The sequence below is a fragment of the Podospora pseudopauciseta genome, chromosome 1 (genome assembly GCF_035222475.1).
Source record: "Podospora pseudopauciseta strain CBS 411.78 chromosome 1, whole genome shotgun sequence".
Lineage (NCBI taxonomy): Eukaryota > Fungi > Ascomycota > Sordariomycetes > Sordariales > Podosporaceae > Podospora > Podospora pseudopauciseta.
The window spans coordinates 5,251,448-5,268,201 of NC_085892.1; the positions used below are offsets into that span (position 1 = coordinate 5,251,448).

General features: G+C 52.3%; 8 protein-coding genes across 8 annotated transcripts; 4 read left to right on the forward strand and 4 right to left on the reverse strand.

Annotated features, from left to right (window-relative positions):
- Positions 1-530: 530 nt before the first annotated feature.
- On the reverse strand, positions 531-1,837 carry QC763_114410 (uncharacterized protein; the record flags this gene model as incomplete). The annotated part of the gene is made up of 2 exons (XM_062908018.1): positions 531-1,470; positions 1,527-1,837. The coding sequence occupies 2 exons, from the start codon at positions 1,835-1,837 to the stop codon at positions 531-533; spliced, it is 1,251 nt and encodes a 416-aa protein (XP_062771037.1).
- A 359-nt stretch (positions 1,838-2,196) lies between these two features.
- On the reverse strand, positions 2,197-3,130 carry QC763_114420 (uncharacterized protein; the record flags this gene model as incomplete). Its single annotated transcript, XM_062908019.1, has 3 exons — positions 2,518-3,130; positions 2,350-2,453; positions 2,197-2,289 (listed from the first exon to the last, which is right to left on the reverse strand). Exons 1-3 carry the CDS (start codon positions 2,648-2,650, stop codon positions 2,197-2,199), a joined length of 330 nt encoding a protein of 109 aa, XP_062771038.1. The 5' UTR covers positions 2,651-3,130.
- On the forward strand, positions 3,040-4,354 carry QC763_114430 (uncharacterized protein). Its single transcript, XM_062908020.1, has 4 exons — positions 3,040-3,245; positions 3,360-3,414; positions 3,478-3,762; positions 3,821-4,354. The coding sequence occupies exons 1-4, from the start codon at positions 3,052-3,054 to the stop codon at positions 3,905-3,907; spliced, it is 621 nt and encodes a 206-aa protein (XP_062771039.1). The 5' UTR covers positions 3,040-3,051; the 3' UTR covers positions 3,908-4,354.
- A 743-nt stretch (positions 4,355-5,097) lies between these two features.
- Positions 5,098-5,985, forward strand: QC763_114435 (uncharacterized protein; the record flags this gene model as incomplete). Its single annotated transcript, XM_062908021.1, has 1 exon — positions 5,098-5,985. The coding sequence occupies one exon, from the start codon at positions 5,098-5,100 to the stop codon at positions 5,983-5,985; it is 888 nt and encodes a 295-aa protein (XP_062771040.1).
- Positions 5,986-6,888: 903 nt separating this feature from the next.
- On the forward strand, positions 6,889-9,195 carry QC763_114440 (uncharacterized protein; the record flags this gene model as incomplete). The annotated part of the gene is made up of 1 exon (XM_062908022.1): positions 6,889-9,195. The coding sequence occupies one exon, from the start codon at positions 6,889-6,891 to the stop codon at positions 9,193-9,195; it is 2,307 nt and encodes a 768-aa protein (XP_062771041.1).
- Positions 9,196-10,009: 814 nt separating this feature from the next.
- On the reverse strand, positions 10,010-13,520 carry QC763_114450 (uncharacterized protein; the record flags this gene model as incomplete). Its single annotated transcript, XM_062908023.1, has 3 exons — positions 10,010-10,441; positions 10,497-12,887; positions 12,950-13,520. 3 exons carry the CDS (start codon positions 13,518-13,520, stop codon positions 10,305-10,307), a joined length of 3,099 nt encoding a protein of 1,032 aa, XP_062771042.1. The 3' UTR covers positions 10,010-10,304.
- A 1,716-nt stretch (positions 13,521-15,236) lies between these two features.
- On the reverse strand, positions 15,237-15,924 carry QC763_0016920 (uncharacterized protein; the record flags this gene model as incomplete). Its single annotated transcript, XM_062905334.1, has 3 exons — positions 15,733-15,924; positions 15,507-15,610; positions 15,237-15,266 (listed from the first exon to the last, which is right to left on the reverse strand). The coding sequence occupies exons 1-3, from the start codon at positions 15,866-15,868 to the stop codon at positions 15,237-15,239; spliced, it is 270 nt and encodes an 89-aa protein (XP_062771043.1). The 5' UTR covers positions 15,869-15,924.
- On the forward strand, positions 15,578-16,502 carry cbp4 (Assembly factor cbp4; the record flags this gene model as incomplete). The annotated part of the gene is made up of 4 exons (XM_062908024.1): positions 15,578-15,693; positions 15,753-16,040; positions 16,095-16,279; positions 16,339-16,502. Exons 2-4 carry the CDS (start codon positions 15,997-15,999, stop codon positions 16,500-16,502), a joined length of 393 nt encoding a protein of 130 aa, XP_062771044.1. The 5' UTR covers positions 15,578-15,693; positions 15,753-15,996.
- Positions 16,503-16,754: the final 252 nt, after the last annotated feature.

Sequence of the window (16,754 nt, forward strand, 5' to 3'; positions counted from 1 at the left end):
CCATATTCGCCGAAGACAAACGGCCAGCGGAAACACAGGCCGAAGCTGAAGGCCGCGAAATACTGCGGCAGAACCCACAGAGGTTTGTGAGTGACAACATCTTGTGAGAATGAGGAAAGTTGCAACATGTTGCACAACACGAGTTCTAGTGACATCTATTCTATCCTGTCTAACTCGAACTGCTTGGCTGGTAGTTGGGCCATATCAAGAGAGACACGCGCAGTATCGCTGTGGTTGAATCTCATGTTGACAGATGGGAAGCCCTTCAAGATGCCCGCTTCTGTCCTCGAAACACAGGCAGTGGGACTGACATGGACATCTTGGGTGGGCTGCCAGCTTCCAGATCTGACCACTCCTCGCTAGTGTTGCCGTCATCCTCGGGCCACTGTGGTACAGAAATCATGTCGACAGCCGCACCGTCCCTTTTCCAGACCCGGCCATCTTTCATGACAAAACTGACCTTCCGCAAAGCCTTCTCATCCTTTCGGGGGTCGGTCTCCAAAGCAATAATGTCCGCTCGATTACCCTTCTCAAACCACCCAAACCCTGAACCCAGAAAGATCTCCACCACAAGCTTCCCAACCGGAAATAGTCGCCGCTTCCAGTGATTCCTCGACAGAAACGCCGCACTGTATCATGATCTCGACTTCCCGTGCATTGAGGCCGTGACTGAACGTCCCGGTGTCCCCACCAGCAGCCAAGCGCACTCCATGGTCGCACGCCCTTTTGACCCTAAGCTTGCACTCCCGAAACATATCGGCAGGCAGCGCCTGGGCAGTAGCCAAAGTAGGGACCCATATTGTCTTCTTCTCTACCATTTTCTGGAAGAGTGGCTGCTCCAACTCGGCGGTATCCTCAAAGATGTGTTCAATAGTTGTGACACCTGCGTCTGCTGCCCACAGCGCGGCCTTGGTTTCGCCAGCGTGAGCAGCAACAGGAATCTCGGCTAGTTGTGCTTCCTTGACGATAGCTTCCATTTCTTCCTTGGAGTACAACGGAACTGCCGGGTTCCTCCTCTTGGGGGGGAACAAGACCCTTCCACCGGGTCCAGGCACATCTGGAGGGAACCGCATCGTTTTGCGTCGGTAATCACTGTAGAACTTGATCAAGTCGGCACCTTCTCCGACCCTCCTTCGGACGGCAGCTCTGACCCCATCAACACCATCTGCAACGTCAGATGCTCGTGGGACAGAGAGTCCGAGTCCATTCCCGCCCAGCTTGTTTTCTACTCTGAGTTCATAGGAACCAGAGCTGGCAAGGGCGTCCGTGGCAACCAGGAGCCTTGGGCCGGGGGTCAAGCCGCGGTTGACGCAGTCCCGCAGATTAGCGTCGGCGTTCCCTAGGGCTTCGGTCCCGAGATCTCGGTAGGTGGTGTAGCCTGCCAGAAGAGCAGCGCGGGCGTGATTTGTTGCGCGGACGATGCGCTCGACAGCTGACTGGTCGCGCATTTGTTGGGTGCCATTGCGTTCTCTGTGATGTTGTTAGCCATCAAATCACTAATTCATTTGGAAGAACAGGGGGCATACTCGTAGGAGTGAAGAAAGATGTGTGTGTGGGAGTCTACTAATCCAGGAAGCACCACCTTGCTAGTGAGGTCGATATCCCTATCTTTGGCGGAGAAGCTCTCCCTGGGGCGTTCGGTAACGCTTACAATCTCGCCCGTCCCAGGGTTGACTTCTATTGAGACATTCTTCACGAATGCCTTCTTTTTGGGGTCGAAGAGGAGGGAGGTGTGTATGTGGAATGTGGTTGACGGAATGGTCATGATGACAGAGTGGGGCACACACATCTTTGCTTTGTAGGTGTATAGGACAGTGAGGGGAGCGGGAGTAGACATAAATGACCACGGAATTGCAAGGTGAAGGAAGGGAAAGGCGGAGGTGATCACTTATAGATAGATGTTGGGATGTCTTTAAATGAACCAATAAAAAAGGGGTTCCCTTGGGGCTGTCAGTGCAGCCGTTGGAGTTGCACCTGTGACAAGCAACAGAGTGGCCTTGTGCACCTTGATGGCCAGCCTGGCCGCAAACACACCCACTCACCAGCACACAACACATACAAAGAAATTTTACAGCGCACACAAAACTGGAGCGGTGAGATGAGAGATGGAGATGTTCAAGACCAACGCGGTTATTCCACGCATCATTATATTACAATTTTTGTAAATTCATTACACCATCTCACCCTCACTCACTTCTAATTCTTCTTCCTGAGCGTGGCCTCGTCCTCTGCTTGCAGTTCGGCATCGATCTTGGCGCCTCGAGAAGGCTCGTTACCGTGCATCTTGGCCTATCAAACATGATGTTAGCCCATCTGATAAGATAATCGAGCATGATGACGGGAACATACAGGGAGTGTGGGGTCCTTCTTGAGTTGGGCTGTCTCTACAGAGTCTTCTGAGCCCTCATCCTGTCGCTCAGTGGCAGCACGGTTGACAAGAGACCGGTTATCCTCTGGATAAGGTAGAGTTTTTAGTACTTTAGGATCTAGGAAACGACGATGCTGGAGGATTCGTACTGGGATCATTGTTGTTGTGAGAGTGCTTGACGCCTTCGTGGAATCGGTCTGACCCAAGCTCAGAGGACTTGGCGTTTCTCTGGTCACCGGCCTCATAAACCTGGCTGTTCCCGACGTTGGAGTTTCCTGACATGATGAAATATTTGATTGCTTTGGTGTGAGAATAAGTAGTAAGAAGGACGGTTGTTTGGGTGTGGTTGGGTTGAACATGAGTTGAACTTGCGTCAGCCCACAGAGCTCTTCCGTCCCTTGAATATATACATGATCACACAACAGGCCTTTGTAGATCGTCAGTTACTCTTTAACGTCATGGCCTCACACAAGCGCAGCAACGGCTTTCTTTGGACCCATCTACGGGCATGAGCTCACTGGAACTGCTGGAAAGGTTGGCGTGGTGAGCGCATACGTCATAGAAACCCACAAAAGAAGAGGAAACAGTGGGGCGTAGCACAACACACTTCCCTACTATACATGATAGGCATACAGTGAGTGATCTCGATCATGAAAATGCTACAGAAAGGCAGGCGATAGACAATGTGCCCAACTTGTTGCTATTATCAGCTCGGAGAGAGCGCTTTTGTGCTGTGTACAAGGAGGATATCCCAGATCGGAGCCGATGGTTTTAGGGCCAAGACAACGGAGATGCTAGCGGCTTGGCAAAGAATTGGAGTGGAACAAGGATGGAAGCTGCAGCACTTTGATCTCCAATTGGTTAGAGCTCCCTGCTAGTAAGTGGCCCAAGCTCCCAAGACGCTCACGGTGTTTGCCTGCTGCGGACTTCCTTGCAGGGTCAACAACGACATCCAACCACAGTGCAAACAAAGCAACCAGACCAACATAAGCCCAGACACCATTTTGAGCCTCAAAACATCAAGTGAAGACAAAATGGGTTTCTTCGTCAGTACATCCCCTAAAACCATCCTTAAACATGATCAATTATTGACTCATCCTCACTTACAGCGCAAGACCAAAGATATCATCACCCTTTTCCACAAGGCTAGCTCGCCAGGCTCGAAACGAGTGGCTGCTTTGCTCAAGCAAGTCCAGGTCGAGGCAGCTGAAAAGGATCTGAGGCCTGAGTTTGATCTCGAGGTCACTGAGCAGCCTCCTACTCTCGATCAAGTCAAGACCATTCTCGACTATGTCGGCCAACCCGGCATTTCCTCGGTTATCAAGGGCGCCACCAGTGAGAATGAGGCACTTCAGAAGTTCAAGCAGAGCGCTGACAGCTTCCAAAAACCTTTGGTATGTCTCCCTTGTACTTTCTATCAATGGGGGGATGCTAACTTGTTGCTCGATGAAGGTTGTCGACTGGGCCAATGGCAAGGCTCACGTAGGAGAAAACGAGTCTGAGATCCTGAAGATGCTCAACGCTCTCCCCAAGAAATAGAGTGGCATCTTGCCAAGCCCCTTTCTATTTCTCTTTTTGTTTTGATATCAAAGAATCATCTTCTCCCTTCCCTGTATGTTAGCGAAGGATACTGGTACTGTTGGGCATGTACATGATGAATTAGTGCTGTGTTCTCTTTAAGACCTCGTGTTGTTGTTGTTCATATGCAAAGTTGTTTTTTCATGTGACAGGTAGAGAGAGTATGGCCTCAGCACAGTGTATTGAGGAGGAAAAGTTAAATGTCTATTGTAAAGGCACCACCAAAGGTCGACAATGGAGCGCGGAAGAAGTGAATAGGGGTGCTTGGGTGAAGAGGTAGGCGGGGCAACGCTCCTGGGTTGCTTCTGGCAGAGTCCCTCATTCAAGTCGAGCTCACCAACAAGAGTCGAGATTTCTACGACAGGATTTGGTATTGCCTGCATCACCTGAGAGACAATTCACTTACTCAACAAAAGTAGGGCACACGCCTGACTATCTTTGCTCGCCATGACCTTTTCACTCAACAACCAACACTTCCCCTACGGCGACCTCTTCTTCTACGCAACCTTTTTGCCCGCACAATCCTTTCCACACAACCTTCTTCCACACAACATTTTTCCACATAACCTTCTCACAGATAACCTTTTTTCATTGTCCATCCCGCAGCCTTTTCTTCGCTCATCACCTTCCGCACCACATTCTATACTTTCACGGGTGGGTTTACTGTTTCCCGCCTTTTGGCTTTTGCCAATTCTCGATCTTGCTTGCGAGATTTGCCCCAAAAAGTCGACCTTCGTGAAGTTTTGGCAGTCTTTGCAGACTTCTCCAGGCTACCTGCTTGGCCATTACAAGTTCTACACGACCACGAGTAACCACCCTTCGACTATTTCCTCCTCTCGCCAGCGGCCAGGGAAGATTTCATTCATCTTGAAGTTTCTGGGACTTTTGCTTCACATTCTACGAGGCCGAGCTTCGACTCCAGAAAACCAATTTTGGTCGTCGTTTTCGCTGAGCAACATCACAAACAAGAAATAGTCGTCGCGACTTCAGTTGCTTCCAAATACACCGAAATACCGAACAGCAGAGCTACGATACTCTCTTCCCCTTCATCGGAATCAAGTGGCCGACCGTGACATTTATCGCTCTCAAATCAGGCTTGATTCAGGGAACTAGGATCTATCTCGGGTCCGCGAAACTTTCAGTCTTGAAACATGGCTACTCTCCCAAAGGGCAGAATGGTTAGCTTTCAGATCTCGAGCAACGATAGGCAGACCCCCTCTGTCGTTGCCATGGCTTCTAATGGCACCCCGCTTCCCACTCCTCTCATGAGTTACTATTTCAAGATGCCTCGCAACTCCCCCTGTGTTATCTCGGTCAACAAAACAGGGAAGGCCCCGCGTTTCTACAGCGACCCTCTGTCTATCCCCAAGCGCGATATCGAGTCTTGGAATCAAGCCAAAATTGAGAAGGAGGCACGCACGATCCGGGCTCAGCACCCTGCTTTGGCAGACAGCGTCATTCGTCCAACCTCTTGGGAGGATCTGTACAGGTACTATGACGCTCATGACCTTTGGCTTCAAGGTGCTTGGAACCTCTGGTGTGTCATTGATGAACTCAGATACCAGAACGAGAAAATGGAGTGCTACCGCCAACAGATGCGGGCGATGCAGAACCTGGGTAATCATTTACCCCTGCTACCCTACGAGCTCTCCATGATTGGCGATTTTGTTGAAGGTTGGATCTCATACGCCGAGAACCGGCTCATGCTCATCGAGTGGGATGGTTCATACGACATTCTGCAACTATTCTCACCGACGGACTGGAAAGAAGGTGGGATTGAAGGCTTAAACCAAACCCAGGCAGCCTTTCTGAGTGATGAGCTCACTTACTGGCATGAACACTGGCGTGAGCGATATGAGAACCCCGCCGCATTCTTTCCTCCCGATCAATGGCATCACCTTGGCGGGAAGTACGCGAAGGAGGATTCTCTTACAGAGCCCCAAAAACGATTTGGTACGTTATTCTTGTTTTACTGGATTGTCCATGCTAATGTGTTCTCCAGTCACACCTTACGACAAACCACTTGCTGCACCCAGTGACACTTTGCAGCATCCCCTCCCAACGATACTGTCTACGACTCAGCCCAGCATCAAGCAGGAGGATTACATGCCTGTTCACAACAAGACGACTGGTGCTTACTCTCAGCCCGTAGCGTTCTCTAAGCCTGTTCTGAGCTTCAAGCCTGCGCCCGCTCCTCCCTCTGTGCCAGCCTACCACTTTTTGCCAAAGGGCTACCCGATTGTTGTCAATGGCACCATGCCGGCGCCTCACAGCATTGTTGTTGAGAAGCACGCTACATCAGAGGAAGCAAAGTCCGACAATGCTACCAAGCCAGCTGGGGACGGGGATGCCATCACAGTTCGCACCGAGGCCTCGGGCCCATCACGTATTCCTGAGCGTTTCCTAGAGGAAACTGTCGACAGACAAGAACAGCAATCAGCGACTGCAGACCCCAAGATACCTCAGAGGGCCTACTCTCCCAGGAACAAGGGCAGGAAGAACTTTCCCAATCCTATCTCAACAAGGCCAATCTCAGATTCGACCTATGCGAAGTGCTACAACCGGGATAAGTCTCCTGGTATTTATTCAGGGAAAATGTCGGCGGGTCATTTTGTAGCTTGCCCTTGCGGCCGCTGCAGCACACTGTCACGCACTGCTCTGGTCAAACAGATTGATCACTTTCCAGGAATGACCCAATGCGAGAAGGTTTCTCGCTTTCAGGAATATTTTTCCCGTTATGGCGTGATTCAGCAGTGCGACATCAAAACTACTGCCAAAACAGGTAGTTGTTACGCTCTCATCCGGTATGTTAACGTTCATCTGGCTCTGGAACCTACTGTACTATCAGATACTGACACTCTCGTAGATATTCCCTTGAAAGCAGCGCTGTTGCGGCTGTGGCCTCTGCAGATGGGTTGCCTCTCTCCCCACTGAGCTCAAGTATGCGTCTCGAGCATCCCTGGTACTCAAAATACTGGGCTCCGAGGCCATATACCAGAACTCCCCCAAAGGCTACACGTGAGACTCCACGCGTAACTCCTCAGTCCAGGCGACGGTCTCCCCCCGATCAGGGCTTCTTGAACAGAGGCACCGCGCAACAGCAGCATAGTGGCACATCGTCACTCGACCCTCCTTCTGAGAGAAAGAAGGTGGGACAACCAAGTATTTCCCCCGAATACATGCGTGGACCTCCTCCGGGTGTTCCTCCTATCTCCCAGCCTCAAGCTGGCCTGCAACCATCGCCTCCTCGCATGCAGCCGCATCCCGTTGGAGCTACCGAGTATAACCTGGACTATCACGGTCCTGCCCACCGGCAGCCCTGTGTTCCTTTTCACCACCAGATGGCCGAAATCACTGAGAAGCCTCAGAATCACGGCAACCTCCCCCCAGCTCATCACTTCAACCAAAGCTTTCAACAACACGGTCCACCGCAGTGGCACCATGGACCACCTCATTGGCAACATACCCACCCTCTTCCACCTCCTCCGCCCCCGCATCTGCCGCCGTTTTTTGGCCCTGCTAACTTCGTCGGTCCAATACCACAACCGCCGTATCAAGCACCACCTGTGTTCTACAATCAGGGAGGTCCTCACGGAAATGCACAATGTCCGGTGGATCCCCAGATGCGGAGCCCTCAGGCACGAACTAGACAGTCTCCCGAGCAAGACATGGTCGGGTCACAACTATTGTCACACTCAAGCTCATCGAGCAGCGCGCACACCACCCATGCTATATCACAAGTTTGGGTTGTAGTTGACAAGGCTGCTGCAGCGGAGCACACCAACAAGGGGAGGCCCGTGAAAGCTGGCACTTCTCTGGATGAGCCATCCACCCCTATTGATACTGTTTCAACACAGGAAGATGGGCGCATTGCTGGCACACTGGAAAAGCCTGTCCAAGAAGGGGAAAGCTCGGACCAGGGAGGCACGGTGGTACGGCATGCGCAGTTCTCCATCCATGATGTGCGCTTCAGCCAGGATATGTCCGGCACAGTGAGGATCCGCCCAAATAGGCGGAATCAACACCAGGCCCTTCCCGCAGAGTGGTTGGTTGTGGATAGTCGAAGTGCAACTCTGGCCGAGCAGCGGCAACCTTCAGGATCCAAGAAGGGTAAAAATAAGAGGAAGCCCGGTGCCCGTCCAAGTTCGCGACCATCGACACCTGTCGACTTTTCCTCGAGCCAGGCTGAGAGCTCCAAGGCTCAAGCTTCGGCTTCGACTGAGCGACCCGAATCAGTCACGGGAAATGGTGCACTTAAGGTCCCAGAGCCCAAAGGATACCGCGCAGATGCAGGTGGATCGCTCAAGCTGTCATGGAACCCCAGGGGCCCAGCTATCCATGTCAACCACCTAGCCGACCAGATGTTACCTCCACCTCTGAGAACTGGATCACCTCAAGAGGGACCCTCCACGGGCCCTGTCCTCAAGGCCAACAACTCGAAACAGGCTCGATTTCAGCGGTTCGACTCCCTAAGCAGCATCCCCGACTGCCCGGTCCTCCCAAGGGCGTGCGACTTATTTCCCAACTACCCCGATCTATCAACGTCTCCGCCCAAGATTGTGATGACACCGGCCGAGACAACCCCAAACCAGGAGATGGCTTCCCATCCGACTATCAACGGGTTGCTCAATGGTCCAAACCGCGGGATCTCAGACTCATCCCTTGCCCAAAGCTTCTACACCGCAAACAGCACGTTCTTTTCCAGAGAGAACAGTCCTCCCGAAGCAGCCAAGGACGAGCTGTTTGTCTCGCCCCCAGAGACTCCAACCAAGACCAGCCAACCATCCTCGTGCACATTGCCTGCCAACCCAATTCCGAAGCTCACAGCAGCTGCTCCCGTCCTGGAGGTACCTGTGGAAATCCCAAAGCTGGACAAGGGCAAGAGCACAGCACCCCTCCAGCCCGAGACCTCTGTATCCAACTTGGAGACCTCAGAGCCCACCGACTCCAAACCAGAGGCCCCCAAGCCAAAGTCCAGCAGCAAGAACAAGCACAAAAAGAAGAACAAGACCAGAGCCGACACTGAAGCCGGACCTTCTTCTTCTCAGCCACAAGAGCAGCAGCAGCAGTTGCCGACCCCAGTTGGTTCAAAGCCCAACTCCCGCCCCGCCACCCCCGCCGGCGACGCCAACGTCAGGAACCAAAAGAAGAGACAGGCGCACGCGAAGAGCAAAGCAGAGAGGAAGCGCTCTGCTGCTGCTGCTTCTGCTAATAAAGGGGGACCTTCTTCTTCCGGGGCTGATGCTTGATAGACTCGTGATATGTGGGGGGGATGTCATGGACTCGACAATATATAGACATATTGCAATGATGGTGTAAACATCCGACAAAAGAAAACAGTTTACAGTCAAACTTCCCTTTCGTCGCTTTTTCTTTTCGTCTCACCCTCGGTTTTTCTTTTTCTTTTCGGTCTTCTAGCCATTAGCAATCTTGCCTTTTTTCTCTCTCACAAAAGAAAGCCCGACGCGGCGCTAGGTTTTTCTTTCTAACCCTGGGAGGAGGAATTTGGCTACCGCCTCATCGCTGGCTAATCGGACTTGGGGGCAGCAGGATAACATAGCTGGCGTTTTTGGTTTGGTCTTGGGGGTTGGTGCTGGGTCTGGTAATTGGAGCTTGGTGCTGGGTATGGTATGGGATTTTCTTCTTTCGCAGGACATCAAGGCGTAAAGAACAAGGGAAGAGACAGCAAAAAAAAAAAAAAAAAAAAAAAAAAAAAAGAGGAGATGGAGATACCCAGAGGTTCTTACTTTGCGGATGGTATTTGGCGGATGGGGAATAGATAAGGTATCATGGGATTTTGCACAGGCAGAGGTGGAGGGCACAACGTCAGACTGTGAATTCTCGCGTGGTTTACAATATATTATTTATGGTTTTGACTTTGTTCTTTACTTCGTGTACTGTCGCTGCTTTGCATGTTTTGCGTGGACTCGAGTAGATGGATGGGTTGGGTTTTTAAATGGGAAACGGGGGCTTTCGTTACCATGGCGACGCTAATCTTGACAATAGGCCGTGGACAACTCAAATCGAGACTCCAAAAATTCGATTCACCTCCAAGAAAGGTAGGTCCTAGAAAAGCTTCACATATGTAGGTAGACTTCAGTCATGCTGAATCATACACAGCACGGGTTTGATCATCACCATTCACTCCGAACAACCTATCCTGTCCATCATGCCATTATTCTTGGTCTGAATTACACATCATTTTCTCGCCCATATGCTCAGCATCCATTACCCCTTATGCCAAACCCAATGTCAAGTCCCTCTTAACAAACCAAGAATAGAATTTGCTCTTCAGCGGATCCCTCCTAACTACCATTTAATGTTGCAAAGCAAACCCGTGCTATTGCATTATCCCCATCTACATCACCAAGCACTCCCCCTCCTGCTGCTTCCCAACCTTACTTCTCGATATCCTCTCTCTCGCCCTCGGTTGACTATTCTTGCCTGACCTCTTCAGATCCTCCAACCGTTGCCTCGCCTTGGGGAAATCCTGAGCTGTTCTCATTGTTAGCACACCGTCGGTTTAGTTCCAAGAGATCGGAGAGCTTACCAGCAGCCCTCCAGTACCATCTTTTCGCATCCTCCATATTGGCCTGAACACCGATCCCCACCTCGGTGAAGTACCCCATCGCATACTCTGCCTTGGCCAGCCCCGCCATCGCCGCCTTTCTCGCCCACAGGTACGCCTCAGTATCGCTCTGCTGCAGCACCCCCTCGCTTCCAGTAAGATACCATCCCGACAAGCACAGTTCGCTCTGGTGCTCCTCCTGCATTGCCGCACGCGAATACCACATTATCGACATTCGCGGATCAATCGGGCACCCCAACAACCCATACTCGTAACAGCACCCCAGTCTAAACTGACTGAACTTGTAACCCAGCTCTGCCGCTTGTTTGAACAGCTGGAAAGCATATGCCTCATCCCGAATAATCACATCATTCGGCTCCGCGCTCTCATAAAGCAGCGCCAGTTCGTGAAGTGCATGCGGGTTCTCGGCGTCGGCTCTCTCAGCAGCGCGCTTAAGCCAGCTGATTGCCTCGCGAGGATTGCGCGGTTGACCAAGCAGTCCCTTGAGCAGGATCATGCCGACCTTGTACATGGCTGGGGTGTCACCCAGAGTAGCTGCACGCTTGTACCACTGAAAGGCCTTGACTGGGTCCTTGCGGGTGCCACCTCCTTCGTCGTTGCCAATCTCGCAGCACACGGCCGTGCGATAGGCTGCTGCTGCATGGCCAAGTTTGGCTGCTGACTGGTAGAGCGAGAAAGCGTGAGCATTATCCGGCTCGCTGCCAAACAGACCACGGCCAAGACAGTCGGCCAAGAAAAACATCGCTTCGGGGTTGTTGGCTTTCTCGAGTTTGCGAAGAATCTTGTTGGCATCAACTAAGAATCTTTCGCGTGATCGGGCGCGAGCCTTGGGATCTGGGAGGTTGGGGACAAGCACGTCCGACGCTTCCACCAGACGTTTGGCGAGACGAAGAGCCGATGCTTGATCGTTTGCATCGTTCTTGATCACTGCTCGAAGGTGTTCAAGTTCTTGTACTGTCACGGGCTCCTCCACGGGCTTTGCTGGAGGTGGGTTACCAGCTGGCTGAGCAGGTGTTTGGTTACCGCCAAACTGACCCTGAGGTTGCTGGGGAGGATAACCTCCTGCAGGCGGTGTGGGCGTGTTGCCTCCATATGGTGGTATACCGTTGTTGTTGTTTACCCCACTATAATTCCTTACCGGTGGAGGACGGTCACTCAAATTCACCATAGATCCAGCCATATGCCCAGGACGGACGGGTGCAGGATGCGAAGGTAGACTGTCACTACTGTTGCCAGTTTGTGTAAGAGGCGACTGTCCTGGCCTGTATGGAGTTGGGCCAGGTGGTAGGTGGCCAGGCCCAGGTGATCCGGTTTGTGATGGACCAGGACCTCGTGAGAAGTTCGGGGGCCCATCGAACGAGCCTTGTTGATGTGGGCCTAGCTGCTGCGGTGGTTGTCTTTGTGTAGGGAGAGGAGGGATATCGCCCGCCATTTCGAACACAGCAGTTTGCGAGTTACGCAGATCAGGCTGAGATTTGGCTCTGCTAACCTCAGGCTGTCGACCCGGCCCGTTTCGAGGCTGCTCTGGTAGTCCATGCTGCATGTGCTGATCAAACGAGTTCCTTGGCTGTTGTTGGCGTATGGATTCAAAGTCTGGGAGTTCTGATCGAGCCAATGCTGATGGTGGGTTCTGAGCCGGATACTCTTCATTGGTGCCATAATAATCGTAAAAGTCATCGACAGACGCAGGACGGTCCTGACCCTGACCCTGACCTGGACCTGGGCCTCCATAACCCGAATCGGGAGGATTCCTGTACTGAGCATCTTGGAAATTGTTCTGAGGTAAAGGAGGGGCGTCGACGGGAGGATAACCTCGCGGTGCGCGCATGCTTTGCGCAGTGCTCGGTCTCTGTAGTATACCGCCCCCACGTCCACCGGGTCCAATCGGCCCGTTATAAGGAGCACTATCACGCCGTGGAGGAGGTCCTGGATGGCGCATATCCATTGGTTCTCTTGCGGGCATTGTCATGCTGCGTCCTGGAGGCCCAAAGTTTTCGTCTCCGTATCCACCGGGCTGCTGTCCATAACCATGTCCAAGAGGCCCGGGGGGTCCAGGAGGAGGTCCACGCCGTTGATCGGTATACTCCTGACCACGATGTGGTTGCGGGGGTCCTCGAGGGGGACTCATAGGTCCTCCATACCCATTGGGGGGGCGCATCGGTCCAGGTCCTCGTTGTGGACTGGGACCACTTGGACCCCGTGGTCCTGCTCTTGATCCTCCAGACAGATTGACGCCCTCAATTTGAGCCACAATTTCCTGTTCCTGAGCGAGATCTGACTTTGCGTGAGCTCCTGGGAATGCGGGAAAGGGTCCGTTGCTTCCTCCTGGATTCATTGGTGGTCCCCGATTTGCTTAAGCCTTGTTAGCAAGTGCCAAATCCAGCACATTGGTTAACACTTGATCCTCAACTTACCAGTTGGGTCTGAATTGGGACCCCTTTCAAGCGGGCCAGGACGTCCTTGAGGGGGATAACCTCTCCCAGGGCCTCCCGGACCAGGACCATATCCACCTCCACGAGGAGGATAGGGGCCTCCTCGGCCGCCGCCTGGGGCAGGTCTCATAGGTCCGCCTCTTCCGCCTCGCATTGGTGGTCCGCCCCTTCCATAACCATTAGGTCCGTTAGGACCCGGGGATCCATTTGGTCCTGGTTCGTAATAATCTTGCTGCGGGTAGCCTTGGTTCGGCGGAGGTCCTCCTCGTCCGTAATTATCGTTGTATTGACCATCATAGCCCTGGTCATAACCGTTTCCGTTCCCATAGTCGTCGTAGCCATAGTCATAGTCCTCTTGATACTGATCATACTGCTGTTGTTGCTGAGGAGGCGGCCCATTGTACTGCTGCTGCTGTGGTGGAGGAGGCCCATTGTACTGCTGTGGTCCTCCAGGCCCGGGCGGATATTGTCTTTGCGGCGGCGGTCGTTGCTGCCCAGGTCCTCCACCATACCCTCCTCCAGGTCCTCCTCCATACTGGCCGTTATAGGCCATGCTTGGACACACGCCGAGGGCCTGCCTTTATGCCGTGCTGTGCCGGCGCTCGTCTGTTCCGTCTTTCTATTGCTCGGCTTAGAGCCAGACCAAGACCCTTGAGATTTTGATCCTCAATAATTCTGCGCGGCGATCATAGTATGGCGTCGGTAAAATTATGTCGATATTAACTGCTAGCGAGCTGGCAGTGCGACTTCTACGCAGGTCTGAAGTCGACGGCAACAACGATATGGCGAGTAATTATTTTTAGTAGGAGGGCTTGAGTCGAGTTCGGCCCGCTTGAGCGCTCGTTCGGGGGCGGGGTGACAGATGTCGGCGGCCTCACTAAATCAGATCGCGAGTTCAGACCGGGGCTCGTAGGCAAAGAAACTCGGAGGAGACTGTCGTGCTATTCGCCCAGGTTGTTGCAAGGTGGGATCGGGCTGGAGGTCGTAAAAAAGGAGCAGAGACGAAGGAAGGGTGAACTCTTGAAGTGGCGCTCGTCAAGGAGTGGAATGGCTACAAAGCGGAGCCGGGCGACTGTTTGTAAATATGAAGAAAAATCTATGTTCAAACGCTCTCAGGATGACAGCAGTCAAAATTTTTGGAGACCTGGGCCTGCGGAAAACGATGAGGCAAAGATGGGCAGGGAGGACTGCATTGTGACCCAGTCGAGGTCGCAATAAGCCGTCTTTGCCGCGACAGGAGCCCCCCTCCTTACCACGCTGTAAGTGGTAAAGGTGACGCTCGGGTCGTCAAAAAGGCGGGGCCGAAGGCTGTTACGCTGTGACAGGTTCTGTTTGCATTCATTAGGGGTCTCGGACAGTCGGACCACAGCAAATCAACGGCAGTGCGTCCTCCTCATCATGTTGTTGTCTACCTACCCTTTACAATCTCAGGTCATCTCGACCAACGACCGCGAGAAGAGGCTGAGCGCTGAGATCTCAACGGCGGGATGAAAGTATCCGGAGAGAAGCCCCATTCTAACGGCGCCTATTCTCCAGACCCGTTCGCTTGATCCCGGCATTAGAGGACCCCGCTAAGGTCCGCCACCAGGGCATTTTCCACCTCGCCAAGCTCCTGTGCTGAGATGAGGAAACATGAAACAGCGATGCTTGTCGCCAAGTTGATTGAGAACAGTGCTATTTCTTGAGTGGTGAGGTTGGTTGCAACTCTGTGTGCAGGCAAGGCAATCAAGTATTAAGCAGGAGAACGGCGAGGTACGTGTATCGAACCCATCAACTACTCTTATAAACATGGTATATATGTATGGTCTCTGCTGCTCGATAACCAGGTCAGTTTTGAACTCCGGACGCGGAGTCGGGTTAATTTTCCTACGGAGTATTCTGCGCCTTTGCATAGTCTGGCCGTAGATCTGTCAATGTGTTGTCGAATGTTATCGTAACACATAACACTCTGCGGCGGCTAAGTTGTCAGAGTGGCGAGCATGTTGCCAGGCCCACTGGCCACATCACTAAGGAGCACAGCAATGAGATTAAGTACACTGAAGGAGAACCTGTGGAACTTCTTTGGCTCGGATCTTCTACTGCTTGACTGGCTCACTGGATAGGATGATATCAACCGCCGTACATGAATCCGACCCTCGCCCGTGACCAGTGACGACATCGACATTCTAAGCCTGGGCCCAAGACATCAACAACACATTCTCCGGCATGGCGTTGAGGCTTCGAGAACGCAAAGTTCCTTGTCTTTTCCGCCTGACATCCGAGATTGTTTTTAAAGGTGCCGGGGTAGGTGTTTCAGAAGCTGTTGAGCTTGTCATCAGCAAGCTTTGGTAACATCCGTGCTACCTTGTAAGGTTCGCTCACCTAGGTGAGGCAAAGGTTTAGCGCTATTATTCGAAGGCTCTCGACGATGATCGAGTACGGCGAAGATGCCTTGTGGCCAATGCTTGTCATTTGTGCCATTGAATGAAAGGAGACATGTTGAGTTCGAGCTTGTAATTGGACTTCGGGACTCCAAAGGGGCAATCAACACAAGACTTACAAGACTTTGGTTGGACGAATTAGGACCCAAAGCCGCCCTGGGGTTGGCTGTGCCTCTTCTGCAGGAGAGAAGGGAGTTGCCGCGGTCGTCCGTCCCCATTTGGCCTGCTGCTACCCTCCGTCAGCCGCAACGATCGGTCGCCCGGTTGCCTCCGTGGATGAGTGAAGGGTTGAAGATCTCATGTTGAGTGAGTTGAAAGAAAAGTGGGCAGCTGGCGGCTACTGACCACCAAACTTCTTTGCCAAGACTCCGAAGACAGAACAGCTGGTCCGAGCTTCAGAGAAACAATTCTGCCACTTCTTGCCGCCTTGGATTGACCTCATCCATGAGCCAGCATCATAGAGAGCCTCCAAGCGTCTCATATTGAATCTTATAAGTCGAGGTCGTCAACGTCACTTTCCCCGTCAATATATACGGTTTTACCATTGTTTCTTGCACATTCCGACTCTTGAGCCACTATTCCGCGAAGCTTTTGGATTCAACCTTCAAGATGGGCAAGGTCAACTGGTGGCTATGGACCAAAATGCTTGTGGCGTAAGCTATTACTTACCTTCGTAAAAGTAGAAGACGACTGACAAGCTTTAATAGCGGAGGGGGTGTTATTTGGGGTGGTCCAGCTCTCGTTAGATATCTTCAACCGACAGACGAAGAGCTCTTCCAGAAGTACAACCCGGAGCTTCAAAAGCGCAGCTTGGAGAGGAGGTATGAACGTGAGAAGGAGTTTGACGACTTTGTGGTCAAGCTGAAGGAGCAGGCGAAATCCGATAAGCCGAGTAAGCAAGGGCTCATTTCTCCGTGTGCAGGTAGAAAGCTCATATGGTGTGTTCTGTAGTCTGGATTCTTCAAGCGGAGGAAGAGAAGGCCAATGCCACCAACATGGCTAGACAGCAGAAGCTCACTGAAAGTTTGAGACTTGCCGAGGAAGTCAAGGCAAGAAAAGAGGCCATGAGAAAAGAGGCAGGACTGCCAGTGGATTCGGGCAAGCAAGGCAAGTAAAACACATGCAACAAACTCACCTCAGCTGTGGCCAAAAGGATGGTCCTTGTATAGTACTTGTACATGTATAGAAAGGGTATTGCTTAGAGAGGCGTCTGGGCAGTTAGTTTTCTAGTATCTCACATTCGGCGCAAATTATTACATTGACTCGCGGGTATTGGCTATTCGTAGTATTACATACACAGCTCTTCTCATGAATTTTGAAATGTCTGCCAGTGGCTGGTGATCGTGGCTCATCATCCGAACTTGCTC

Excerpts from the sequence above, each read along its gene's own strand:
- QC763_114430 (XM_062908020.1), top strand. The coding sequence starts at position 3,052 with ATGTGCCCAACTTGTTGCTATTATCAGCTCGGAGAGAGCGCTTTTGTG. Across the intron at positions 3,246-3,359 it reads TTGGTTAGAGCTCCCTGCTA|CCCAGACACCATTTTGAGCC; the intron begins GTAAGTGGCCCA and ends GACCAACATAAG. Across the intron at positions 3,763-3,820 it reads ACAGCTTCCAAAAACCTTTG|GTTGTCGACTGGGCCAATGG; the intron begins GTATGTCTCCCT and ends TGCTCGATGAAG.